The sequence below is a fragment of the Ornithorhynchus anatinus genome, chromosome 20, assembly GCF_004115215.2.
Source record: "Ornithorhynchus anatinus isolate Pmale09 chromosome 20, mOrnAna1.pri.v4, whole genome shotgun sequence".
NCBI classification, from domain to species: Eukaryota; Metazoa; Chordata; class Mammalia; order Monotremata; family Ornithorhynchidae; genus Ornithorhynchus; species Ornithorhynchus anatinus.
The window spans coordinates 25662898-25690272 of NC_041747.1; the positions used below are offsets into that span (position 1 = coordinate 25662898).

General features: G+C 47.2%; 1 protein-coding gene across 5 annotated transcripts in view; it reads right to left on the reverse strand.

The window, feature by feature from the left end:
• Positions 1-27375, reverse strand: part of FAT3 (FAT atypical cadherin 3) — a 317724-nt gene that overhangs the window by 25902 nt on the left and 264447 nt on the right. For all 5 annotated transcript variants that reach the window (XM_039914896.1, XM_039914894.1, XM_039914895.1 and 2 more), the window contains 6 exons: positions 16400-16789; positions 13644-13858; positions 11459-11596; positions 10267-10410; positions 6775-6972; positions 4734-5535 (listed from right to left, as the gene is read on the reverse strand). In XM_039914896.1, coding sequence (XP_039770830.1) covers positions 4734-5535; positions 6775-6972; positions 10267-10410; positions 11459-11596; positions 13644-13858; positions 16400-16789 — 1887 coding nt within the window. The remainder of the gene's footprint in view (positions 1-4733; positions 5536-6774; positions 6973-10266; positions 10411-11458; positions 11597-13643; positions 13859-16399; positions 16790-27375) is intronic.

The following is a 27375-nucleotide window of genomic DNA, read 5'->3' on the forward strand; positions in this document are numbered from 1 at the left end:
GACTAGGCACATTTTCATATAAAACAGTAATGTCTTACTCCACAGGAAAACAGCAATTTGATTTTTCACACCATATAAATAATTTAAGAACAGTGGACCTGAAGAGCAGCGATACCAGAAGCAACAGAAAATGCCAGATTTATAAATCCCACTTTCCAGCGATTATAAATCCCACTTTCCAGCGATTTACAATTGAGTAACAGAAGATATTATTTGGGGTAAACCAGCTGACAAAGCCTCACTGGGCAAAAGGATTGTTTTATTCTAATCCTCTCTTGTTTTTGGAAACCAAAACAGTTCTCTGCTTTGCTCCTACATCCCAATTTTAATGTCACCACAGAGTTTTTAATATTTATGAGATGTCCTGGTGGCTTCTGGGTCAACCCTGTATGAACAATACCAAGGATTTGGTAGACACAAGGAAAACAAAGTGCGTTCTCCAAGACTAAAGGTCTGCACATTTTTACGGACCTTTTTTCAACAAACTGATTAAAAGCCTTAGAACAAATACCCACGTAACAGAAACCAGGTCCCGGCCTAGGTAAGGCAACCTCTCAAATCCGTTCTGTCCATTTTGTTGCAAAGTGGCCGCTGGTAAAGCAGGGGATTGGTTGTCACTGGAAGTTGTGCAGGGTGAAAATATCACTAGGTTCAAGAGGGGCTTGGAGAGTGAATTAACAATGATCCTTAATGGGCAACTAATACTACTACTAATAATAAGGATAATGAGAACTGTGGTATTTAAGTGTTTACTATGTGCCAGGCACTGTACTAAGCACTGGGGCAGATACAGATCGTCAGATTGCACACAGAACCTGTCCCACATGGGGCTCACAGTCTTAATTCCCATTTTACAGATGAGGAAACTGAGGTACAGAGCAGTAAGGTGACTTGCCTCAGGTCACACAGCAGAGCCAGAATTAGAACCCGGCTTCTCTGACTCCCAGGCCTGTGCTCTTTCCACGAAGCCACGAAGTCAAGGACAGGGAAAGCCAAAGTCAGGCAAGCAGGCGATACATCCCTAAAGGTGAAGAAGCCGTCCAGAAGGGTCACCATCTAATGTGCTAAGCATTTTGCGGTCACAGATGGAGTGAGAATGTTGGGTTGGATGGACAATCAGTGTAACCCAGGAAAGCGCCACTTACCTTCTTAGGGATCGGGTCTATCAACTAAATTGAACTGTTCCCGCCCAGGCGCTTACTACCATGTTTTGCACACAGTCAGCCTTCGATAAATACCACTGACTGGAGCCTTGTGGAAGAAGTGGGAGATTTCACATAGGCCCGGGGTGGGGGTTAGGAAAATGGACTTATTGTACTCTCCCAAACATTCAGTACAGTGCTCTGCACCCAGTAAGTGCTCAATAAATACTATTGAATGAATAAATGAATGAATGACTTAGCACGCTGGGTCAATGTGGACTGAGCTCAGGAAACAGTGGGAAGAACGGAGAGGAGAGAGACTTGCCAACCAAGACCGGGGCAGTGTTCACTGGTGTTCAGAAGCAGTAAGAGGAATAGCAGCAGGGCCTAGTCGATAGAGCATGAGCCTGGGAGTCACGAGGACCTGGGTTCTAATCTCGCTTCACCACTTGTCTTCCGTGTGACCCTGGTGGAGTCACTTAACTTCTCTGTGCCACAGTTCACCCATCTGTAAAATGGCGATTATGACTGGGAGCCCCATGACTCACAGACTCAAAATGCCTGGCACATAATAATAATGTTGGCATTTGTTTAGCACTTACTATGTGCAGAGCACTGTTCTAAGCGCTGGGGTAGATACAGGGTAATCAGGCTGTCCCACGTGAGGCTCACAGTTAATCCCCATTCTACAGATGAGGTCACTGAGGCACAGAGAAGTGACTTGCCTACAGTCACACAGCTGACAAGTGGCAGAACGGGGATTCGAACCCATGACCTCTGACTCCGAAGTCCGGGCTCTTTCCACTGAGCCACGCTGCTTAACAAATACCACAATTATTATTATTATTATTATTATTGTTCAAAAGGTTGTTCAGGGAGGAGGGGTGGGGGGGATGGATTCTTTCACGGTCTGTTTCCAGCCTCCACTATGCCCGCTTCTGTCCTTAAAATCTGGTCGAGCTCAACTTTGAACATTAAACAGAAGGTTGCGAGGGCCTGTTCAACAAGGAGAGAGTAATGGAAAACTTAAACTACCGCAGTGAGAGAGCCCGGGCCCTATAAAGCTGGAAACACCCCCCAAGACTGAGATTTTACGGTCCTCGTCTATCCGTAAACAGGCGGAAGTCTGAAGGCCCTGCCTCAAACATCCCTCCATAAACACCCTGGAATCCCTTAGGTTGCCAAATAAATCAGCACCTGCATCTCTCCCTTTCCCAGAAAAGAAAGCGTGGCCCAGTGGAAAGACCCCCAGACCTACGAGTCGGAGGACCCAGGTTCTAATCCAGTTTCACCATTCGCCTCCTGCGTGACCTTGGACAAGTCACTTAACTTCTCTGGGCCTCAGCTCCCTCATCTGCAAAATAGGGATTCCACACCTGTTCTCTTTCCTACTTAGACCGTGCGCTTCGTGTGCGACCTGATTATCTTGTATCTGCCACAGCGTTTAGTGTAGTACTTGGCACTTAGTAAATGCTTGACAAACACCACAATCATTATTATGGACGTAGCTGTACTTTATTTTCTTTATTTGTTCATTTATTTACATTAATACCTGCCTTCTGCTCTAACACTACTGTGGCAGGGAATTTATTATTTTGCACACTTCCAAGCGCTTAGTACAGGGCTTTGCCCACAGTAAACGCTCAATAAATATGAGTGAATTATTATGTTATTATCATTATTACTCTTATTCCCTACCCAGAAGAGCTGATGTCTCAGAGTAGCTCTGCTGTTGAGGAACTTTTCACCTGGGAGGAAAGTTATTCGTTCCATTACACTAAGCGCATAAGAGCAGGGACGCCGCTAAGAACTTAATTTGCCGTTAGGAAAGACTCCCGGTGCGTGTTTGCCTAATCCCAGTTACGGGAAGTTCGTATGTCTAATTGCTCTGGGCCATAAATACGTCTCTGTGACACAGGAAAGGCCCCATCAGCTGTCAGGAAGCCGAAACGGTCGTAGTTGTCACCTCCCGCCCCCCTCTCTTCCCCCAGTGCGTTTCAGGGAGTTTTCAGCTTGTCTTCTTAACTATCGCTATGGAACCCAGATTTAATTAACACGTTCTGTGCTCTAGACAACCTCGAAAGAAAGGCGCCAGTACCATGCTCTAAATTTCCCTGCTTCCCTCAGGTTGGGAAACCGAGCGAGCTCTAAGGGGAAACGTGGCTCACTTGGCTGAGCAAAATGAATTAATTTGCTCCGCACCAGCGGTGGGGCGAAGGGAATCTAGTGGAAACCCCCACTGGCTCCTTCTAATCCTCTTGTTCAGTGTTGGTCGTTTCCCCTCGGGTCACCACCTTAAGGTTACCGAAACAGATCTCCTACACGCTTTTTGTTTTAGAGTGGCATCGGAAGGGAACGTAGTCACAACGGACCATTCCTCCACCGTCCCGACCTAACTCGGGATGCTCCTGCCACAAGTGAAGCTGTCCCCTCTTTGCCCTGCTTCGTAACTCTTGAAAACCAGACAAAAAGTCTGGGGTTTTCAAAGTGGAACCTTAACAATGCCTGGGTCCCAGAGGGTCTTGGTTTGACGTTGAGGTTAGCCCATTTCATCTTACGACTCCACTCCTCCTCTGCCAAACCGGAGAATCGTTTTTACTGGCGCACCGGTGGGAGGCACCAGATGATGCCGGACATTTTTTTAATCAATTGGGGCAATACGTTTCGGGCACGCCTGCCTCATTTCCTCGTGAGGTGAGGCTTTCCGACAGGTGTCCTCTCGGAAGAATCAGCTTGCGCAGTGCAGCTGGTTTGGAGCGCGAGTTGGCCCCTTGTCAGGTGGTCATTTGGGAAACCTCTCTGGAGTTGACAAACTCACAATGCACTTGGAGCTTTTGAGGCGGAGGCAGAAGGGGCAGCAGTGGCGGCGAGGAAGCCAATCCCGCTGGGAATTCAGAATACAGTTCCGCCCGTTTTGTCCCATTGTCCCCCAACCTCTGATTAAATCCCTGTCTCTGGACAATACCTCACCCCTCAACTTTCTTAACAAGCACTGCCCCTGCTGAGTCATTTTAAACTCCCGACTGTAGTCTGGATACGTCATGCTGCCGGGGAGTCATTTAACCGCCACTTGTCTTCTGCCTGACCTCGGGTAAGTCACTACACTTTTCCGGGCCTCAGTTCCCTCACCTGTCCAATGGGGATGAAGACGGTGAGCCCCACATGGGGCACGGACTACTGGGACCAACCTGAACAGCTTGCAATTACTCTGGGGCTTAGTACAGTGCCCGACACAAGAAGCACTTAGGGGGAGCAGCATGGCCTAGGGGCGAAAGCACGGGCTTGGGAACCGGAGGTCACGGGTTCTAATCCCGGCCCTGCCATTTGTCTGCCGTGTGACCTCGGCCAAGTCGCTTCACTTCTCTGTGCCTCAGTTACCTCATCTGAAAAAAGGGGGTAGAGACTGTGTACCCCTTATGGGACAAGGACTGCGTCCACCCTGATTTCCTTGTATCTACCCCGGCGCTGAGAATAGTGCTTGGCACATTGTAAGCGCTTAACGAATGCCATGATGAATTAAATGCCCTTAAAAAAACAAATCAACCAACCAGAGCCACGACCGAGCGCCCGGCCCCCACACGCCCCGCTCACCGTCACACGTGCAGCGTACGTTCCTGTAGAAGCGGGGGCAGACGAAGCTGATGCGGGCCGTGCTGTAGGTCATGAGGGCGTGCGAGTCGATGGTCAGGCTCTGCTCGCAGTGTTGCTCCTGGCAGTCCAGGCCGGAGCAGTTCTTCTCCAGGATGGCGGCGACGCGAACCATGTTCTCCAGGTGGCGCCGGGCGTTGGACAGCTTCTGGATGACGTAGGCCGGCTTGTAGAAGCCGCCGCCGCCGTGCACCTGCACGGCCAGGAGCACGTCCAGCTGGCCGGTGCCGGCCACGGGCTGGATGCTGATGATGTGGAGGCTGTCCTGCTTCTGGGGCAGGACGGCGTGGCGCAGGGCGCGGCGGAAGCCGTGGAGGTGCAGCCCCACGAAGTCCTCCGGGGACACGTCCTCGAAGCGGACCGTCACCGCGCTGCGCACCATCTCCTGAGCCAGCTGCTCCACGTGCACCAGCACGTCGATGGGCACCTGGAAGCGGCCGTCGCTGACAGACACGTTCAGGACGTACTTGCCGCTGTCCAGCCCCCCCAGGGCCACCACCTTCCCGTCGTGGCCGTTCACCTGGAAGAGGCTCTTCTGCTCGGCCCGCAGGGCGAACGAGAGGACGTCGTACACGTCCTGGTCCGTGGCGTGGATCTTCCCGATCACCCCGCCGGGGAAGTCGTCCTCCAGGGTGACGATGAAGATCTCCAGGGGGATGGCCGTCGGCTTGTGGATGCTCTCTTCGATCACCCGCACCTGGACGTGGCAGTGGGAGCTCCGCTGCGGCCTGCCCGAGTCCTTGGCCTGAGGGGAAGAACCGGCCAACCGGCCCGCGACGTTTACTGAACGCTCACTGCGTGCAGAGCACCGTACTAGCTGAGCGTTCGGGAGAATTCGACGCAACGGGAACACTGGACACATTTCCTGCCCACACGGGGCTTCGTTCGTTCAGTCGTTTTTATTGAGCACTTACTGTGCACGGCGCACTCTACTGAGCGCTTGGAAGAGGACAATACTATCATAAACAGACACATTCCCTACCCACAACAAGCTTAAGGTCTAGAGGGACGGATGTTAATGTCGATAAATGAATTACAGATGTATACCTTGGTGCTGTGGGGCTGAGAGTAGGGTGAATAAGGGGTACGAGCCCAAGTGCGAAGGCCATGGGGAAAAGAGAAGGAGCAGAGGAAATAAAGGCTTTTTTATGGTATCTGTTAAGTGCTTACTATGTGTCAGGCACCGTACTAAGCGCTGGGGTAGATACAAGCTAATCAGATCGGACAAAGTCGATGACCCACATGGGGATCACAGGCTTAATCTCCATTTGACAGATGAGGTAACTGAGGCACAGAGAAGTCTTTCCCAAGACCACACAGCAGAGAAGTGGCAAAGCCACTTAAAACTCAGGTCCTTCTGACTCCCGGGCCCGAGGTCCTTCCATTAGGCCACGCTGCTTTCCTAGTTGGGGAAGGCCTTTTGAAGGAGACGGGATTTTAATAAGGCCGAGGGTGGTCAGCCGTGTGACTCTGGGCAAGTCACTTAACTCCTCTGTGCCTCAATTAGCTCATCTGTAAAATGGGGATTAAGATTGTGAGCCCCACGTGGAACAACCTGATGATCTTGTACCTACCTCAGTGCTTGGCACACAGTAAGCACTTAAGAAATGCCATCATTTTTTTTTTCTATCTTAAGTTAAAGGGGAACTTGGCTGCGAGCAATCCATCACTCAGTCGATCAAGTGGATTCATGGAAGGATTACCGCTGCGGAGCCCTGCCTGGAGCGCTTGGGAGAGGATCACAGAGTCAGTGATCCTCTCCCAAGCGCTTGGCCCAGTAGGTGCTCAAAATAAAAGTCGGATTGACTGACCGCACAAGCATCGCATCTCCCTTTCCTCCCAAAAGCTCGGCTAACACCCAGGCTGAAACCTGAGCAGGACCTGGCCTGGCTCTGTCTGGCAGCTATTTCCGCTGAGAATCTGAGAGAACCAGACGCCGGGCGCGGAAACAAATGGGGTAGGCAGAGTCGGCCTGGGCTATTACCTGGACGTAGAGCACGTATTCTTTGGGCACGGGGTGCCGGAAGACGACAGCCGATCTCAAGACCCCATGTGAGTCCAACACGAATTCCTCTTCCTCATTCCCAGCCACGATGGAGAAGGTGAACGGGGGCCCGTTGTGAAAGGAGTCTCTGTCTGTCACCACCAGCTGCAAAATGCTTGTGCCCACTGGTTTGTTTTCCTTCATGACACGGGGGATAAAAGGAAAGATCAGATGGCACCTCTCTTTTTCAGATACCTGTTATTAGGTCTGAGATCTGCTAAGTTGGAAATGTGTGTTTTTACAGGCAGAATTTCTGTGTGCTGTTATGCTGCCTTCAGCAAAAACGCTTAAGAACGTGCAGGAATGTTATAGACGTTATCGTTTAGATCTGGACACCCCAAAACACCAGAACCAACTGTTCAGGTTTAAACTCCATTTGAGGGCTCAGACTGTGTCACAAGCTGCTTCCAGTCTTCCAGAGCTAATAACTGAAATGATAAAAATAATGATGAGGATAATAAAAAAATAATAATAATGATAAGAGTAGTTCTTGTTAAGGGCTTACTGTACTCCAAGCACCGTACTAAGCACTGGGGTAAATACGAGATGACCAGGATGGACACAGTCTCTTTCTCAGTGGGGCTTACGGTCTAACTGGGGAGGGAGAACAGGCATTGAATCTCCATTTTGCAAGTGAAGAAACTGAGGCACAGACAAGTAAAGTGACTTCTCCGAGTTCACATAGCAGGTAAGTGGCAGAGCCAGGATCGGAAACCAGATCCTCTGACTCCCAGGCCCGTGTCTTTCCATTTGGCCGAATTGTACATTCCAAACACTTAGTACAGTGCTCTGCACATAGTAAGCACTCAATAAATGCCATTGAATGAATATTGAATGAAATCGGCCATGACACCAAGAAGACCAAGGCGAATGTGAGATATCATCTGAGTAGGCCCATCTGACTCCCCTGAGATTACGCCAAACGATTAGTACAGTGTTCTGCACCCAGTTAGTACTAGAAAAAATTCACTGATTAATTGGTGGGTTGAGAGGGAAGCAGCGATGTCCTGTGATGAGAGGTCATCTCTGAGCTTCGTTGTCATCAAGTGATCATGTAGAGCTGCTACGGTGGAACTACAGTGTCAGAACATGAGATTTTTTTTGTAGGACATCCTGAGGACAGGGACAACACCCCAAAGAACACACAGAGACACAAACCAATCCCCGAATGGCAGAATTAGCCTGTCGGTAACGATGAAAGGTACCAGGCCAACTTGTCTGGGAAGTGGAACCCGAGGGACAGAATGATGTATTTATTTAGTCACGGGTGAGGAAGGGGATCTTGAAGCTTCGGTCTTGGTCAGAAGGTTAGAAACCCGGCCTGTTGTCAATTACTTAGAGTAATATATTACTGTTTTCCTCTCCCTACCCCCAGAGTGGAAATACAAAGGCCCTTTCACCATTATTGTTTTGGTCAAAGGTTATCCTCACTTTCAAAACACATGATTCATTCCCTCTATAGCCCTGGAGTAGGGTTACAAACTGTTTGGATTTCAGTGCAAGGGAGGGAGAGGGAGGGACAGAAGGAAACAGAGGGAGAGAGGAAGAGATGGAGAAAGGGAAAGAGAGAGGGAAAGAGAGGGAGAGGGGAAAAGGGGGGAGGTGAGGAGAGGGAGCAGGGCTTTCCCACAACAGAGCCTTTACTTTCTCTTACTGAGGTGGGGTTCAGGATTATATTAGGCCGGGAAGCAGGGACGGAATGAAATATTGAGGTTACACTAGAAAGGCTACGTGGGTCACAGCACACTGCTGCAGAATTGGGGATTAATGCCTCCTGAGTGAACTTGGGCAAATCACTGGCAACTCCGGGCCTCAGTTTCCTCATCTACAAAATTGAGATACCATACCTGTTCTCCCTCTTAGACTGTGAGCCCCATGTGGGACAGGGACTGGGTCTGACCCGATTACCTCGTCTCCCTTCCAGTGTTTGGCAGATAGTAAGCGGTTAATAAATACCACGATTATGATTATCATTATTAATAACAATGCCCAGTCTTATCCAAGGAGCATGGAGGAGAATATGGGAATGGAAGAGAGGAACTTGTAGCTGGGGGGGAAAGGGAGGGACCTCCGATTTTTCCTTCCTCCAATCCCTTCTCCTTTAAGATCTTTTGTTCAGCAAGCACTCGGTACTAAATCCTTCTGGACTCGGTCAAAATCTCTTCCGGGCTCAGGAGGAAATTGGAAGACGTATTGGTAAATTTAATGGGTTTATTTAGTGGTTTTCCTCCAAAGAAGAATAATAATAATTGGGATATTCTGTAAGTTCTCATGATGGAATAATTATATTAATAATATCTGAGGCACTTGTCAAGTTCTCATTATGTGTTAAGCACTATACTAAACGCTGGGGTAGACAGAAGATAATCAGGCTCGACACAGTCCCTGTCTCTAATGGGGCTCACAGTGTAAGTAGGAGGCAGAACAGGTACTGAATTCCTATTTTACAGATGTGGAAAATAAAAACAGATGTGGAAAACAGGCACGGAAAAGTGAAGTGACTTGTCTGAGGTCACACAGCAAGCAAGCAGTGGAGCTAGGATTAGAACCCAGGTCCTCCGACTCCCAGGTCCGAACCTTTTTCCTCTAAGCCATACCGCTTCTCCAGGAAAGGACAAACTATACCTCAAGTCCAACACATGCCAGACCCACCACCAAGAGAGTGAGGACCCTCAGCTTTTTAATTTCAAACTTCTTGTCAGGGACTAGCCAAAGACGTGTCAAGTGGATTGCCACGGTCCACGAGCAGAGTTCTGAAAATGAGCAGTCTATCTTGTTTCTGAAAGTAATAATGATAATGTTGGTATTTATTAAGCACTTACTATGTGCAGAGCACTGTTCTAAGCACTGAGGTAGATAGAGGGTAATCAAGTTGTCCCACGTGGGGCTCACAGTTAGTCCCCATTTTACAGATGAGGTAAATGAGGTCCAGAGAAGTTAAGTGACTTGCCCACAGTCACACAGCTGACAAGTGGCAGAGCCGGGATTCGAGAGAGACCTCTAGACTGGGGTTAGTTCAGACCTCTGGGTGCTGTCCAAGACCAAAGTGACTCTCTGAGAAGGGACCCCATCTGCCAGTGGCTCTCCTCAGAGAGGATGAGGGTGATGCAGGCCAACCTTTTTTCCTCTGTGGCCAGCCCATGTGACTAGTGACCCCGTCTCCCTTCATCTTGCCGACCGCCAGACGAGTGAAATCTCCCCATAGTCACGACTCAGACAACCCTTCGTCCTAAATGACCCTCGCCTTTGGATCCTCATCTCGGGTCCCGGGCTCAGCGAGGGAGGAGGAAGAAGAGGATTGAGTTCTGTTTGGCCTGGCCTGATGGAGAGGCCAGACGATGATAAGAAATTGAAAACCGGAGAAACCATCGGGAGTTCAGCCTCTGCACCTCCACAGGCAAACGATACTTCCGCCCGGCAGGATCGACTTACCTGAATGACGGCGGAATAGTTGGAGGGTGTAAAAACGGGGCTGTTGTCGTTCACGTCGGAAATGTCGATGTTGACCGTGACGGTTGAGGACAAGGCAGGGATGCCACTGTCCTTCGCCTGAATGAGCAGTGAATATCCAGACACCTGGAAGAGAGTGAAGGGATTCAATCGACACCTAAGGGGTTCTAAACCTCCACCTCTCCATTGCCCTTCTGAAACTGTTGGCTGTTTCTGGGGAAAAGCCAAGAGATCCATTACCGTTTGCTGAAGAAGCATTTCCTGTCTCAGAACACATTGAGTTTGGGCCCCTTTCATAGGACCAAACTACACGCATCGTACATGGTAGCCCTGGATATCTGCTGACTGACAATAACTTTCTCTACTGAACATAAGGGATTTCCACGGGGAGGACCCTTACAATCATGAGAGAAAATGAGTAAGTCCCCTAATTTTTCCTCAACACTTTTTCTCAAGCCTCACTGAGGGACAAATTCAGCTCCTCGAGCCCACGGGATTATGCCTATCTACTATACTCTCCCAAGCTCTCAGTACAGCACTGTGCACAGAGTCAACTCCCAAGGAATATTATCGATTGACTGATTGATAGATGAGCTTTTCTGGCCCCTCCTCTCTCTGCCAGAAGCTTGGTCAACTCCTCAATTCAAGGAATTTAGAATCATAGATTCAAAGCAGGGGCGAGAGCCTGTAGAAATGACGGAGGCTATTGGTTCCACCCTGGAGTGCCATGTGACCTCCTGGAGTGTCCCCAGCAAACCCAGGCAGTGCCAGGTTTCTGGGGATGTCTCACTCCTGGGTGGACAAGAACTCTGTCCTTCCCAGAAACGGTCCGAGAGCCCCCGTCTTTCCGCTCCTTAAACGATTTCCTACAGATTCTGACAGGAGAGGGAGGGTGCTCGTGCAGCAGTCTGCATGCCTCGAAAGTTCTTCTAAAAGTCTAACCACAGTCCTTCCTGTTGCAATTTAAACCTGTTTCTTTGTATCTCTTAAATGGCGACAAATTGCTCTTGGGGCCCAAAGTATAAATGGGGCAGGAGCCTGTCCTCAGCGGCCAGCTCTCAGAGCTCCAAGACTCCGGTTCCTTTAGCCGTTTCGTACACGGCCGACTTTTCATTTTAAAGCCTCGAGGCAGTGTCCGTGGGCCCGGGCAGGACAACAGTCTGGGAAACCTTACCCGTTCTCGATCCAGTTTCTTTTTGACCTGGACGAGCCCCAGATCAGGCTCCACGGAAAATTCATCGTCCCGGTCCCCACTGACGATGGAGAAATGAATCCGTCCATTGGGAGGGCTATCCACATCTTCTGCTATCAGCTGCACGACAGAACAAGGGGAAGGGTAAATAAGAGCAAGATCCATGAGCCCCTTCAAATCAGTCCTCTAGACTGGAATCTCGTTGTGGGCAGGGAACGTATTGGCCCCTTCTGTTGTACGGTAATTTCCCATATACTAAGTAGTATACCAAGTACAGTTCTTTTCTTTGAGAAACAGTGTGGCCTAGTGGATAGCACATAGGCCTGGAAGTCAGAGGGAGCCGGGTTCTAGTTGCAGCTCTGTCACTTGTCTGCTGTGTGACCTTGGGCAGGTCACTTAACGTCTCTGTGCCTCAGTTACCTCACCTGTCAAATGGGGATTAAGACTGTGAGTCCCACATAGGACAGGGACTGTGTCCAACCTGATTTGTTTGTATCCACCCCAGTGCTTAATACAGTGCCTGGTATATTATAAACGCTTAACGAATACTATTCATTCAATAGTATTTATTGAGCACTTACTATGTGCAGAGCACTGTACTAAGCGCTTGGAATGAACAAGTCGGCAACAGATAGAGACGGTCCCTGCCGTTTGACGGGCTTACAGTCTAATCAGTGGAGACAGACAGACAAAACAATGGCAATAAATAGAGTCGAGGGGAAGAACATCTCGTAAAAACAATGGCAACTAAATAGAATCAAGGCGATGTACGTTTCATTAACAAAATAAATAGGGTAATGAATATAGGGTAATGAAAATATATACAGTTGAGCAGACGAGTACAGTGCTGAGGGGATGGGAAGGGAGAGGGGGAGGAGCAGAGGGAAATGGGGAGAAAAGAGGGTTAAGCTGCGGAGAGGTGAAGGGGGGGTGGTAGAGGGAGTAGAGGGAGAGGAGGAGCTCAGTCTGGGAAGGCCTCTTGGAGGAGGTAAGTTTTAAGTAGGGTTTTGAAGAGGGGAAGAGAATCAGTTTGGCGGAGGTGAGGAGGGAGGGTGTTCCGGGACCGCGGGAGGACGTGGCCCGGGGGTCGACGGCGGGATAGGCGAGACCGAGGGACGGTGAGGAGGTGGGCGGCGGAGGAGCGGAGAGTGCGGGGTGGGCGGTAGAAAGAGAGAAGGGAGGAGAGGTAGGAAGGGGCAAGGTGATGTAAGGCCTTGAAGCCTAGAGTGAGGAGTTTTTGTTTGGAGCCGAGGTTGATAGGCAACCACTGGAGTTGTTTAAGAAGGGGAGTGACATGCCCAGATCGTTTCTGCAGGAAGATGAGCCGGGCAGCGGAGTGAAGAATAGACTGGAGCGGGGCGAGAGAGGAGGAAGGGAGATCAGAGAGAAGGCTGACACAGTAGTCTAGCCGGGATATAACGAGAGCCCGTAGCAGTAAGAATACTATTAAAAAGCACTCAATAATTACCATTTACTGATGGATTAGGGGATAAAAATTCACTTCCATCAACTGCACGCCCAGCTTATACACACCTGCACCCTAAGTTCATTGGGGGCAGGGAATGTCACCGCTTATTTTTGTAATTTACTCTCTCAAGTGCTTAGTACAGTGCTTCACATATAGTAAGAGCTCAATAAATATGATTGACTGAATGAATGAATGAACCGCTTAGATTGGGATCTCAAGGAGACCAGTTTCTGAACTGCCTACTTGAATCAAATCAGTGCTTATGTAGCTCTCGTCTTGTCTTATGCCGTCAAGTCATTTCTGACCCACAGCAACGCCACGGACACATCTCTCCCAGGATGCCCCACCTCCATCTGCAATCGTTCTGGTAGTGGATCCAGAGAGTTTTCTTGGTAAAAATCCAGAAGTGGTTGACCATCGCCTCCTTCCACGCTGTAAACTTGGGTCTCCACCCTCGACTCTCTCCCGTGCCGCTGCTGCCCAGCACGGGTGAGTTTTGACTTGTAGCAGATGGCCTTCCACTCGCTAACCACTGGCCAAGCTAGGAATAGAATGAACAGGCCTCTGCTTGACTCTCCCTCCTGTAACCGAGACTGGTAGAGGACTGGAAGCTACCCAGGTGCGACCCTGAGAGGGGCCGAAGCTCTTGGACATATTTAGTTGCTCACCGCCACATGCCCCCCAACCACGCACACTCACCAACACGACTGAATCGCCGACAGATGCATCCTCGCTGATGACGGCGCTGTAGACCTCCTGGTTGAACTGGGGTGCGTTGTCGTTCACGTCCGTGAGGTTGACGTTCACCGTGGCCACGGCGCTGAGAGCGGGGGTACCACCATCGGCCGCTTCCACCACCAGATAAAAATCTTTGCAGAGTTCATAGTCCAGCTCTTCGATTACCGATATCTCTCCTTTGGAGACAAAGAGGGGATGAGAGAGGAGGGAGGGGTCCAATATTTAAACCACAATGCCTGGCACACCAATCACCCTGGTGACATTTGACAGCTCAGTGAAGACTGCTCTCTAGACTGTAAGCTCCTCGTTGTCAGGGAATCTACCAACTCTGTTATAATGTCAGTCAGTCAATCACATTTATTGAGCGCTTACTGTTTGCAGAGCACTGTGTTAAGCGTTTCTCCCATGCGTTGCACACAATTAGCACTCATTAAATTCAAGCAATTGACTGATTGATACTTAATGCTGTTGGTCAACATGCCCACGCCAGTTGAGCCGAACAAGGAATTGCGGCTTCTTTCATGTTCACTGTAAGAATGGGAGTCCTCGGAGGCTCTGTTATGAGTTAGTACTGGGGGGAAATGCTAAGGATGTTAGAACGCACCATCACAAATGATGATTCACAAGAGGAGAAGCCATCACGTGGATTTTCCAAATGTCCTTCGGTGACGCTGTAGGACATAAGACGCTGGGAGGGATGGACCAAACATCCAATCCAGTATGGTGCTGCTTATGGATTTAGGTTTCCCCTGGAAAGATGCCTTTCCGCCCATGGCCCCCAAATCCCATAAATTGTGTCACTGATCCAACCTAATACGGTTCTCCTTATTGTTTCGTTTCTTCTGGACAGTCAAGCTTGGCTTTGACACAGGGAGCGTAGAACAGCTCCAGGGCTTCTTTCCAAGAATCCTCCATATATCCTCGGGTCTCAGAGCACCCAACCCAGACGGATTCCACTGCACTCTCTATGGTCCCCGGAAACCTAGTTCCCAACTCCTGCATATCCAGCAAATAGCAGTCTTCAAAGGTATTTAATTTTTTGCCTAATAGGAAACTAAGAGGAGACTGAACTAATTAAACTACTAGGACCAGGCAGGAAATTCCCTTTCATCTTTTGGAGTTGTTGCCTGAGCACCATTCCCAGGAGCTAATGATATATACAGCAGGCCTGAGTCTGAGTCTAATCTCATTCCGTAGGAGGGCAGAAGAGGCAGGAGCTGAAGCGGTTCCATGGAAATGAATAATTCAGGATTTTGCTCTGTGATTAAGTTTCTTTAACAATTACCACATTTATTGCTTTATTTAGTCTCCTAGCCTCATCCTCAAATGCCAAATTGAATGCTATTTAACTGTTTCTCCATGCTGTTCACATGAAACGGCCACTAACTAAGAGTGCAAACTCAAAATATGCTTAATTGAAGGGGAAAAAAACCCCACCATCCTGTTAATAAATAATAAAAACCGATATTCAAATGAGCATGGAACTTCTCATGCAGAGGATTACAAATTTGGATATTTGCAAATGAATCTCTTGATAAGTAATTCTTTTTTTTTTTTTTTACAGAGAATGGATCTTGTCTTACATTAGGGTTTCAGATTCCACACTTCACCTCAGCAATGAATGGGGTTTAAACTGGCCGTGAAAATAAACATCCCCTCACAGGACTGAGAGTGATAAGAAATAGAAGGGAGCAGGGAGGTGCTAATGAAAAACAGACAGGGCTTAAATAAAAGGCGGGGTTGGTTTGTTTTTTTGGCTGGGTTTTGTGGAACTCTATCCCGCTGGGGGAATCCTGAGTGTATCTGCTATAGCATGAGCTGTAAGTCTGTTTAACCTGGCAATGTGTGGAGTTCATAGACATGTGCGGTTGAGGACCAGGAGGAGTTGAGATGGTGAATGCAATGCAAAATTTCCAGGACCAAAAGAGCTTCTGGGAGGGGCTGATGCTTTTGGAAAACTAGTTGCCTGTTTGGGTTAGCCTTCTGCCTAAAAGCCATAGGCTGCAGGAAGCAGAACATCAGGTGACTCGATCCCTGCTCCGCATGGATTAGCATCCCTGTCTGTGTCTGGCCCCGTCTTGCCATTTCCCACTGGCTAAGATGACTCTCCCAGCGCTTTCTGTCCCTGGTCTCTTTGTGCTTCTCTGTAATTTGCAAGGAGCCTGGAGATGCCCCAACTTTCCCCAGATAAGGAGGATTGTCTATGTACAAAATGGTAAGAAAATGTTCAAGAGAATTTTCAAACTGGTGAAGGCCTCAGAGCCCCTGGGGGATTGGGAAACCCCGCAAGTCTGGATCTGGAGAGAACAAAGAGATCATAAATGCGTGTGGTGGAGTGCAGAACTGAGGATTGGCAGTGGAGCAGCATGGCCTAGTGGATAGAGCACAGCCTGGGAGTCAGAAAGACCTGGGTTCTAATCCCAGCTCCACCACCTGTCTGCTGTGTGGCCTTGGGCAAGTGACTTCACTTCTCTGTGCCTCAGTTCCATCATCTGTGAAATGGGGGTTGAGACTGTGAGCCCTATGTGGGACAGGTATTATTATTTTGTATCTCCCCAGAGTTTAGTACAGTGTCTGGCACATAGTAAGTGGTTAACAAATACCATGACTGTTATTATTATTGTCACTGACGGCGGAGGGCAGGACTGGTGGTGGAGGGCATAACTGGGAGGAGGACAAGGCAGAACTCAGAACAATTGGTTTGACATTGTACCCACCTGTCCTAGAATTGATCCTGAATTTCCCTCGTTCATTCCCAGACCTGATGAGATACGTAATCTCGGCATTCGTGCCGATATCTTTGCTTGTAGCAAACACCGCTAAGACCTGCGTGCCCGGCGACGTGTCCTCTGGCACAGTGACAAGATAATCCCTTCTTTCAAACACAGGAGGGTTGTCATTAATGTCCAGCACTGTAATGGTCACCGTGGCAAAGGAAGACAGTGCCAGGGCGACACTCTGGTCCGACGCCTTCACGCTTATGTTATAGGAAGACTGGACTTCTCTATCAAGTGGCTGCTCCAAAATTATTATTCCTGATGAGCGGTCTATGGAGAAGTACCCATTGGCTGAGTCGGCTAGAGAATACACAACTTTTCTATTCACACCTAAGAGAAAAAGGAAATTAAACAAGTTAAAAATCATGCCAGCAAAAATGATTACGCACTTAGTTGTCCAGTGACCAGTAGACGTCGGTGCATTTTTGAACGATGACATATTGCTAACGCCACGTGCTATTTACAGATATTTGAAGTCACCCATGGGGTTAGATTCTTACGTCGTCATTTGAAGGTAGATTATTAAAGGGAAGATTGGGGATGGTACAACTATAACTGTTAAGGTATATGTCCAGGAGGGACATTAACTCTCTTCCTCTAAGTATCCTTTGTTGCCAGATGTCAAAGACAAAATCTGGTGCTGGATGCCACAAGGCACTGCTTCTGGTCTTGGGTGACTCCGACCTAGAATTAAGGCTCCTTGAAGGCAGGGATTCGAGTTCTGTTCCTTCTCGGCAGGGAACGTGTCTACCAACTCTGTTGTATTGCAATCTCCCAAGCGCTTAGTACTGTGCTCTGTACATTATTATTATTATTACGTGCCATCGAGTTGTTTCCGATTCGCTCCATGGATATACTTTCTCCAGAACCTCCTGTCCTCTGCCGTAATAGTAAGCACTCAAAAATACAATTAATGATGAATAGACCCGATCCCACTAATGGTGCTTAGTAATAATAATGTTGGTATTTGTTAAGCGCTTACTATGTGCAGAGCACTGTTCTAAGCGCTGGGGTAGACACAGGGGAATCAGGTTGTCCCACGTGGGGCTCACAGTCTTAATCCCCATTTTACAGATGAGGGAACTGAGGCACAGAGAAGTTAAGTGACTTGCCCACAGTCACACAGCTGACAAGTGGCAGAGCTGGGATTTGAACTCATGAGCCCTGACTCCAAAGCCCGTGCTCTTTCCACTGTGCCACGCTGCTCCTCTAGTAGACAACAGCGGTCTGACATATGCCCACCACAGTAGTTACCGATCCTTGGATCTCCAGGGTTGAGAATCAGCAAGGAGCCATGACCCCACTGACCGGCTCTTTTCTTAGGGATGCTTCCTCTTTAAACAGTTTTTAGAATCCCCCAAGCATTTCCCTACTCCCACCTTTCATTCAGGGACAGAAATGGATTTCGGAGGGAGTTGATTGTCCTCTCGGTGCCTCAGAACAAGACAACCAGGGGTTGCATAGGTGATGAGGAAGTTAGATTTGCACACAAAAGCTGTCGGCTATAATGAGGCCTGAAGGGAAGGTACTTTATGGTTGTCTGCTCTTCCTTCACTGGGACAGACCAGGCTCTTTGAAATGTAATTAAAATGAAATGCTGAAACACCACCCCAGCCTCTTGTTGACTGCTGAGTGAATCACTTTGCTACTCAGGGCTCTGCTCGGACTCACTAAGTAGGGACACTGCACCACTCCTGGGGAAATTGGATCAGTCGGCTCACCCTGTTGTTTACAAGTCCAACATTAATCAGACAAGCAAAATCTACTCTTCCCCTTCAGGGCACAGTTTGTTCATTTAAAATCGATGACAAGAGCTTTTCTGCTTTGCCACCGCAGAACGGCATGAGGGTTAGGGGGAAACCGATCCAAAATCCTTCTTCCCACCTCCACAGCGTTACCTTTATTTTTGTTCCTACTAGAAGGTGGGGGTGTGGTCTGACCTCCCAGCCAACCACGCCACCCAAAGTCACCTAAAAGCAGGTCTAGATGATGGGAAACCACCCGACAGCACAGCTCAGAACCAGCCAGAAGTCGACTGGAGAGGTTTGTCTGGCGTGCTTTTAAATTTCTTTTTCTGGGGTGCCAAGAATTCATTTCAAATACGAAGGCTTTTGGTACAGTTTTGGTACAGTTAAGACACTCGCCTGTTCAGTAGAATGTCAGCATCTTAGTGACCTAAGTCAAATTTCAAACCTACGACCTGCATCCTTGGATCCGAGAGGCTGTCGTAGACCGACGGGCGCACCACGTGACCACAGTGGAAACTTTCTATGGAGGAGCGCGTGCTGGCATGCTAAATGCCAGCCTTTAGACACCCCTTCCTTTGTCATGTCCTGAGCTGAAACAATGTAACGAGCAGCCCGCTGTCTGCTAATTGGCCTAATGCTTCCACTGAATGTCACGATTTGTTATATGAAGGTATAACATTAATCCATCACTTTGTGTCTGTATTTTTAAGCATCTAATTCTCTTCTGCAATTTTCACTTAATTTAATGAGGACGGTGCCACTTGGCTTTTTTGTTTAAGTGCTGGAAAGCACAGTTTCTGAGAGAAGTGGGATTTCCAGCGCAAGTGAAATTTCTTCATGGTAACTGACATAAATGGAGGTGGCAGGTCCTTAGAGGATTTAAATCATCTATAAAAAGGGAATAATTAAACTCCCCCTTTGCTCAGAGAGAGGAGTTGGAGGGCTCTCTGAGGAAGAGACTGGAGGAGAGCACTACCGTATAAGGAAGAATAACCTGGCGGTGAGGCCTAGGAAGGAAGGAGACAGAGAGAGAGGTTGGAGAGTCTTTCTTTAAGGGTCTTTCAAATCAGGGGGAGTTTAATCTCCCTGGAGCAGTTTAGAGGGGAGACTGCAAGGGGACAGAGGAAGGGATTGGCTGGCCAGCCAGTTTGATCTGAGAAAGGGGACCTCTATTGTGAGATGCTGCTTCAAGTGGCGTAAGATAAGTGAACTAAGCTCAAGTGACTTAACCATTGCCTGTTAAATTCTGGATGGGGCTTTGGAAGTTTGGTCAAAATGAGGAGGCATCCTCAAAGGAAAAATTCATATTTTGCTGAGGACGATGGATCAATGACTCCCAAATGAAGATGTCAGTGAAACACTGTAATGGGGCTACTTGTCTCCTAAGCCTACTCTACACTTCAATAACAAGAAAAACGGCAAGGAACAGGACTCTTTCTAACATCTTCAGGAATCCAGGCCATCAGTTGTGCCCCCAGAAATAAGGTTTCTGAAGGAAAAACAATGCCAATGACCGTGAATTTAGCCAATTTACAATGGGTTTGTTTCTTCTTTCCATTTTCTAAATCAAGCTAGAAAGCCACTTGTTCTTCAAGAGGGACGGGAACGATATGCATTTGATGCACTTGTTCTTATTATCTGCCAGATTTGGGCTCTAGACCGATGGACTGTGTTGGAATCAATGAATGCAACTTTCACTTTTGTCAATTTGATGATTCGAGAAGGACTGTCATTCACGGGTACTTTTCTCTATGGACCCTGGGAACCTTAGGCTGTGGTTCCTTTTCCAATGGTCATGGATTTGAGCTGTCACTGTAGGGACCTTCTAAAAGCTTTAGGAATTGTCAAAGTGAGCAAAGGATCAAAAGAAGCAGTGTGGCCTAGTAGATAGAGCATGGGCCTGGGAGTCAGAAGGACCCGGGTTATAATCTCGACTCCATTGCTTGTCTGCTGTGTGACCTTGGGTGAGTCACTTCGCTTCTCTGGGCCTCAGTTACCTCATCTGTAAAATGGGGATTAAGACTGTGAACCCCTTTTGGGACAGGGACTGCATCCGACCTTATTAATTTGTACCTACCGCAGTTTTCACGACAGTGCTTGGCACATAGTATGCACTTAAGTACCATACAAAAAGGTTCTGGATAATGTATTTACCTAGTGCAGCAAGGGGATGGAGAATTGGAGCAATCACCCCACACCACCAGCCCTTCCTGGTGAGTGGAGCTCAATGCAATGACAAGCACTTAGGACAGTGACCTGCACAGAATAAGCGCTCGATAAATGCACTTGGTTGATTGGCAAGGCTGATTGGCATGGGGTCAACTGACCAAGGAGCCAAAGGTTTGGGAGGCTCATTCCCAGAGGAGGCGGAGATTTAAGAGTGGGAAGATTACATCACTGACTATTTTGGCTCTTTGAACCATTCCATCTCTGCATGGGGTTATCAGTCAAAGGCCCAAGACCTTCAGGGGTGGCCCTGTGTAGTGGTGGAATACCATCTCCATTATTTCCCTGCACTGATGAAGTCTTAACAAGGAAGTCAGGTCAAATGCAGGCTTGGCATCATCCCCCTCAGCAGGTCTTGCCACAGATCTGAAAACCCACATTGTCTTTTTTGAGATTTCCAGAGCTCAAAGTACATTTCCCGTCTCTGCTTTAATCTCTGGGCATGAAGTGAAGAACTTCAGGAGCAAAAATTTTTGATAACTATCTTCATTCTGCTGTTTTGATTAAAAATCATTTTGCTGAAATAAAGTCTGAGGGGCGAAAGATGCCTGGATTTAAGATGAAAGAAACATAAAAGAGTAGGAGACATAAAAAGTAACTATAGAGGGGAAGGAGGGAGAAAGACCACACCTAATCTTTTTTTTTCCCCAAGTGCACTTGGTTCATACAAAGTGAAATAGAAAATCATTGTGAGGAGGTCTGTGAAATTAGCATTTGCTTTTCCAGTTACCAATTATTTTTAAGTAGCCTCTCCACTTCTTGCAAAGTGGTTTTTAAAAGTTTTTCACAGAGGGCGGGTGAAAGCCAGCAACTCCCCCTGGGAAGGATGGCAGTGATTGGGAACCACAGTCTTTATTCATAACAAATAAGAGGCAAAAGCAAGAAGGATTTCGGAACAAGGCTGTCCATTACTCTCCAGTGCCAGGCAATATAGGTCTCCTGAAACCTTGGTGGGGAGGAAAACATTCCTCATTCAGGAGACACATTCAATCAATCCATCAATGGCTTTTATTGAGAGCTTACTCGGTAAAGAGGGCAGAGCATAGGAGTGCTTGGGAGAATAATAATAATAATAATAATAATAGTAATAATAATGTTGGTATTTGTTAAGTGCTTACTATGTGCAGAGCACTGTTCTAAGCGCTGGGGGAGATACAGGTAATGATGACAATTGTGATATTTAATAATAATAATGTTGGTATTTGTTAAGCGCTTACTATGTGCCGAGTACTGTTCTAAGCGCTGGGGTAGACATAGGGGAATCAGGTTGTCCCACGTGGGGCTCACAATCTTAATCCCCATTTTACAGATGAGGGAACTGAGGCACAGAGAAGTTAAGTGACTTGCCCAAAGTCACACAGCCGACAAGTGGCAGAGCTGGGATTCGAACTCATGAGCCCTTGTCAAGCACTGTTCTAAGTACTGGGGTAGATTCAAGGTAACCAGTTCGGATGTACTCCCTGACCCACATGGGGTTCACAGCCTAAGTAGGAGGGAAAACAGGCATTGGATCCCCATTTTACAGAAGAAGAAACTGAGACCTAGAGAAGTTAAGTAATTTGCCCAAGGTCACATAGCAGATAAGTGGCAGAGCCAGGATTAGGCCCCAGGTTCTTTTAATCCCAGGCCTATCCTCTTTCTACTAGGTCGGGAAGCAGCGTGGCTGTTGGGAAGCAGCGTGGCTCAGTGGAAAAGAGCCTGGGCTTCGGAGTCAGAGGTCATGAGTTCGACTCCCGGCTCTGCCACTTGTCAGCTGTGTGACTGTGGGCAAGTCACTTAACTTCTCTGTGCCTCAATTCCCTCATCTGTAAAATGGGGATTAACTGTGAGCCTCACGTGGGACAACCTGATTACCCTGTATCTCCCCCAGCGCTTAGAACAGTGCTCGGCACATAGTAAGCGCTTAACAAATACCAACATTATTATTATTATTATTATTATTATTAGGTCACACTGCATCCAGTACAGTAGAGAACAATACAGTGGAGTTGGTAGACACAATCCTGGCCCACAAGGAGCTTAACATCTAGAGGAGGAGCTTATGTACTGTGCCGACATTCTGATGTCCAAACTCTCACACCACCGCCAAGGTAGGTAAAAGACCGGGTTGAGGGAGGTAGGGATTGTGACTGCCAACTATACTATATTGTACTCTCCCAAGGCTCAGTACAGTGCTCTCCCCAGAGTAAGCACTCAAATTCCACTGATACACTGACTGTAAGGTGGAAAAGAACTAAGAGGGGACATTTAGGATCAAGCCCTCCATCAGTGAACGATATTTACTGAGCACCAACAGTGTGTGGAGAACTGTACTAGTACCTTGCGAGCAAACAACAGAATTAGCAGACATGATTCCTGCCCTTGAAGAGCTTCCAATCCAGCCCTGATTGGAAATTCTCAGGTCTCGTCAGAGATCTAGGATGAGTGACGCAACGTCCAGCTCCAAAAATTGTGGGAGTCAGTATCCCGCTTCCAGGTTGGCCCCCATCTCCACTACCTGTGGGACAATCATAGCACTCTATGCCCGGAGCCTGAGACCCCAAATGGTTAGAATCAAGAAAGACACGATGCGGTCAGGCTGCAGTCCAAGCAGTTCACAATGGGGAGGGGGGGCGACCAGTGAAATGGAACTGTCCACTGCGTTGGAAAGATTGTCCTCCAAGGCCACCCTAGAGCCTCTACAAATACCCTATTGCTTTGGTTCATTAGCCACGTGGTCTTCTTAGAGATCCTGAATGATGGTGGCGTGTCAGCTGCCAACCGACCAATTCTTTCCTGAATTAGATGAGGATTCAATATTCATTCATTCAATAGTATTTATTGAGCGCTTACTATGTGCAGAGCACTGTACTAAGCGCTTGGGATGAACAAGTCGGCAACAGATAGAGACAGTCCCTGCCGTCTGACGGGTTTACAGTCTAATCGGGGGAGACGGACAGACAAGAACAATGGCAATAAACAGCGTCAAGGGGAAGAACATCTCGTAAAAACAATGGCAACTAAATAGAATCAAGGCGATGTACAATTCATTACCTGTTCATTCAATACCTGTTCTCCCTCTTACTTGAGACCATGAGGCCCATGTGGGACAGGGACTGCATCTGATCTAATTGACTTGTACCTACCCCAGTGCTTAGAACAGTGTTTGACACATAGAAAGCGCTTAACAAGTACCAAAAAAAGAAAAAAAAAAGGCCTTCCGGATCCACTAGACAGGTGTTGCTCCTACTCTGCCTCTCAGTGGCCTGGGAAGTGAAAGGGGAATCCATCAACAAAACATATCAGTCCAGCAGTGGGAAGCTACACGATTGGGTAAAGAACAGGAAGGATTCAAGTGCAGAACGGGGACCTGTTCCCGGCTCCCCCGATGCCTCACCGGGAGACTTGGGGATAGCCACTTAACCTCTCTGCCCCTCAGCTTTTGCATCCAGATGGAAGAACATAAATTCCACCCTTCAGCTCCATGCCGAGGTTTACGCTGAGTGTTAAGTGCTTTGAGCTCCTTGGAGAAAGGCTCTCGATACAAAGAATTACAGTCTCGCTCTCTGCCGTGGACCAACGGCCAGGAGTGTGCTATTCTCGAGGGAGTGACGTGTGTCCCTTGGCCTTTTTTGTGGGGTTGTTTAATTTTTCCTGACACTTTAATAGTTCCTTTGCTGCCATCAAAGATTTAACACTCAGAGAATAACAGCGATGTGGGGGGGAAAGGAACCACATTAAATCATTGGCACTGAGCGCTTAGAAACAATAGCTCTCCCTCTTCTTCGGTAAGAGGCAAATCCATTTACATATCACATCAAGGAATACATCAAGGAGGGGGATTTGTAGAGAGCACAATCAGCTACCTCTAAGAACATTTCATTTCTACAGGGGATTCTGCTGGTAAGGATTTCACAGGCCCAGTGAGCCACAGATAACGTGTTGAAGGAACTAGGAGGAGTCTCTATGAAGCTTTTATGGCCCCAGTAAAATTGAAGGTTTCTTCTTTAGGGGCTTTGGTTTCTACACTTCAGACTCTGACTACGGGTACCTAGGGGTGGGCGAATTTCTGGGCTTGGTATGAAAGAGTCAAATTCTTCACAAGGATAATATCTCCGGAGAACATAAAGACTTCTTGGATGCATTGTAGAATGATCCCTGCTCTCTCTCTAGACCAGCCACTTGTGTATAAGTGCCATTTCGTATTTTGAGTTGGACTGAGTTGGGGAAGCAGTGTGGCTTAGTGGATACAGCATAGGCCTGGACGTCAGAAGGACACGTGTCCTAATCCCAACTCTACCACATATCTGCTATGTGACCTCGGGTAAATCACTTCACTTCTCTGGGCCTCAGTTACCTCATCTGTAAAATGGGGATTAAGAATGTGAACCTTTTTTGGGACAGAGACTTTGTCCAACCTGATTAACTGTACTTACCCCAGTGCTTAGAACAGGGCTTGGCACATAGTAAGGACTTAACAAGTACTATTATTATTATTATTATTATTATTATTATAGACAGTGATATTAACAACTCTGGGTCCTCTCCATTTCTTCTAGAGTGTAAGCTCACTGTGGTGTGGGCAATGTTTCTATCAAACTCTGTTGTAGTGTACTCTCTCAAGCGCTTAGGAACAGTGCTCTGCACAAGGTAAGGGCTCAATTAAAACCATGGATTGATTCCCAGCCCAATCCCATTTGGATGGCAGGTTCCAAACAGACAAAAGGAAAGAGCCAAAGTGGCTATTAGCCAGAAAGATAGGGGTGCAGAGGGAAATGTAAAGATTGCTGGAAGGTCTTTTCATAACCAGGGGGAACATTATAGGCAGGGAATGAGGTAGCACATTCCCAAGCACTTATCAGAGTACTCTGCATACATTAAGTGCTCAACAAATACAGCTGATTGATTGGATGGGCACCAAGAAAGCAAATCTCCATAGCATTAACAGCAGGATTCACTCAGCATCTACTGTGTGCAGAGCATTAGACTGAGCACGTTGGATCAGACCAATTACATCCTTGGTTGCCCACTGTCTTGAGATTTCCATCTTTTAGGGCCTATTTAATTAGCCTCTTACTAGAGGGAAGGGTGGACAATTCTAAGGCCACAGGTCACAATTCTTGAAAGTGTTTAATGTGCGTTCGGTTTGGGGCAAGTGTTCAGAAGGCCAGTGATGGCGGAAGACTCAAACAACAGAAACCATCGCATGAGGTGGAGACCCTACTTTGACTCTTCAGTTCTGGCTGAGAAGTCGGATGAGGCTTTCAATCAGTCAGTCGATGGTATTTATTGAGTGCTTACTGTGTGCAGAGCACTGTACTAAGCACTTGGGTGAGTACAATACAACAGAATTGGGTAGGTGTGTTCTCTGCCCACAAGAAGCTTACAGTCTCAAGGAGAGACTTCCAGTGGCTACTCATCAGTTGGATTTACAGATTAGTGAGGTGAGTTTTCTTCAGATTTTCTCAAAGCGAAGCTATGAAAGCAATTCCATCAGAAGTGTCCCTCTTGTTTTGTACCAAACGTCATACCTCTCTTTTCAACCTTCTCCGAAGATGTAGCACACTGTGGTTATTTCTCCTCCTGAGGTTGGCACCACTTCAAAGTCTGCGGCCAGGTGGATTCACATTTGAACAAAAACATGCACAGCTCGACAGACACTAGTTTGTACCTGGTAAACTGGCCTGAAGTAATGATGTTAATGCTTGTTGTGGGTTTTTTTTACAGCACATGTAGTTTTTCAAAGTACTTTCGGATCAGTGATCTCAGTTCATCCTCACAACATTCCTGTCTCTCTGTCCTAAGTGCCAGACCCAGCTCTTTCCACTAGACTGCACTACTGCCACAAAACTCATAAATAAGTTCCATTTCTAAATCTGAAAATTGTTGTCTTAATTCTACTTTTGAGATGTTATAATACCCTTCAAGGGGCTCAAATGGCTGCACTGGTCTGCTGCCTCAGTACGCCTAAACCCATCAGTCCAAAAAATTGGTAAAATTCTCCTATGGTTGGTTATTATGATATAGATCTTTAAAAATTAGCAGCATTATCTATGGATATTTATGAATAATGTTTCTTGCTTAGCCAGTCTGAATGTGCATTAATTTTGGTGGTTTCTGAGCATCTAACATCAAAATATCTGTATCTATATGTCTTTCTTTGTTTCTGCCCATCAACCAAAGAGGGGTCACAATGACTTTTTCTGAAGGGGAAATGTCCAGAGATGTTTCCTTAAGTATTATATTTAAGAAATTTTTTTTCACTCGATTTACTCTACCATTTTTACAATAATTTTTCTTTTAATATAGTGGGAAACAGTAAAGACACTGAATTATAATAAACCTACTTACCCCTCCAGATGCCCTCCCACCCACTCTGCAACCCCCTGATTTACAGCTCTTGAAATTCTCCACCAACAATGTTTATATGCCCTTTGATATTTATATTCCATCGCACTACCACCCCAACAACTTATGCATTCTCAGACCAACTACCTTGCAATTAAATCACATCTTTCATAGTTCGCCATCTCATTATGTAAAGTGGTTTCCAACACAAACTTTATTGGCAACTTTCAATTCCAATTCTCTCCCCTTTTCCCAATAATGTCACTTCAGACGTGACCAAAATGCTACTCATTATAGCAGTCCAAAAAACCCAGGCTTGCAAAGCATTTAGTAATTGAAATTTGCACTGTATTACACTAAATTGTAATTGCTATTTTTCAACTGGGCATGAGATGTAAGCCTTTTTAGAAATGGAAATGAATCTCCCTGGTATATTATGCATCTTAACTGTAGTTTGGAGAACTCGGAAAGCGGAGAGGAAATGATTTGTGTTGGGAGGGTGAAGTCACATGAACCAAGTCTCTGTTAACCAAAAAGAATAACAGGAAAGAAAACCAGCCAATTCCCATCACTTCTAAAAATAATAGCTTTGGTATTCATCAAGTGTTTACTATG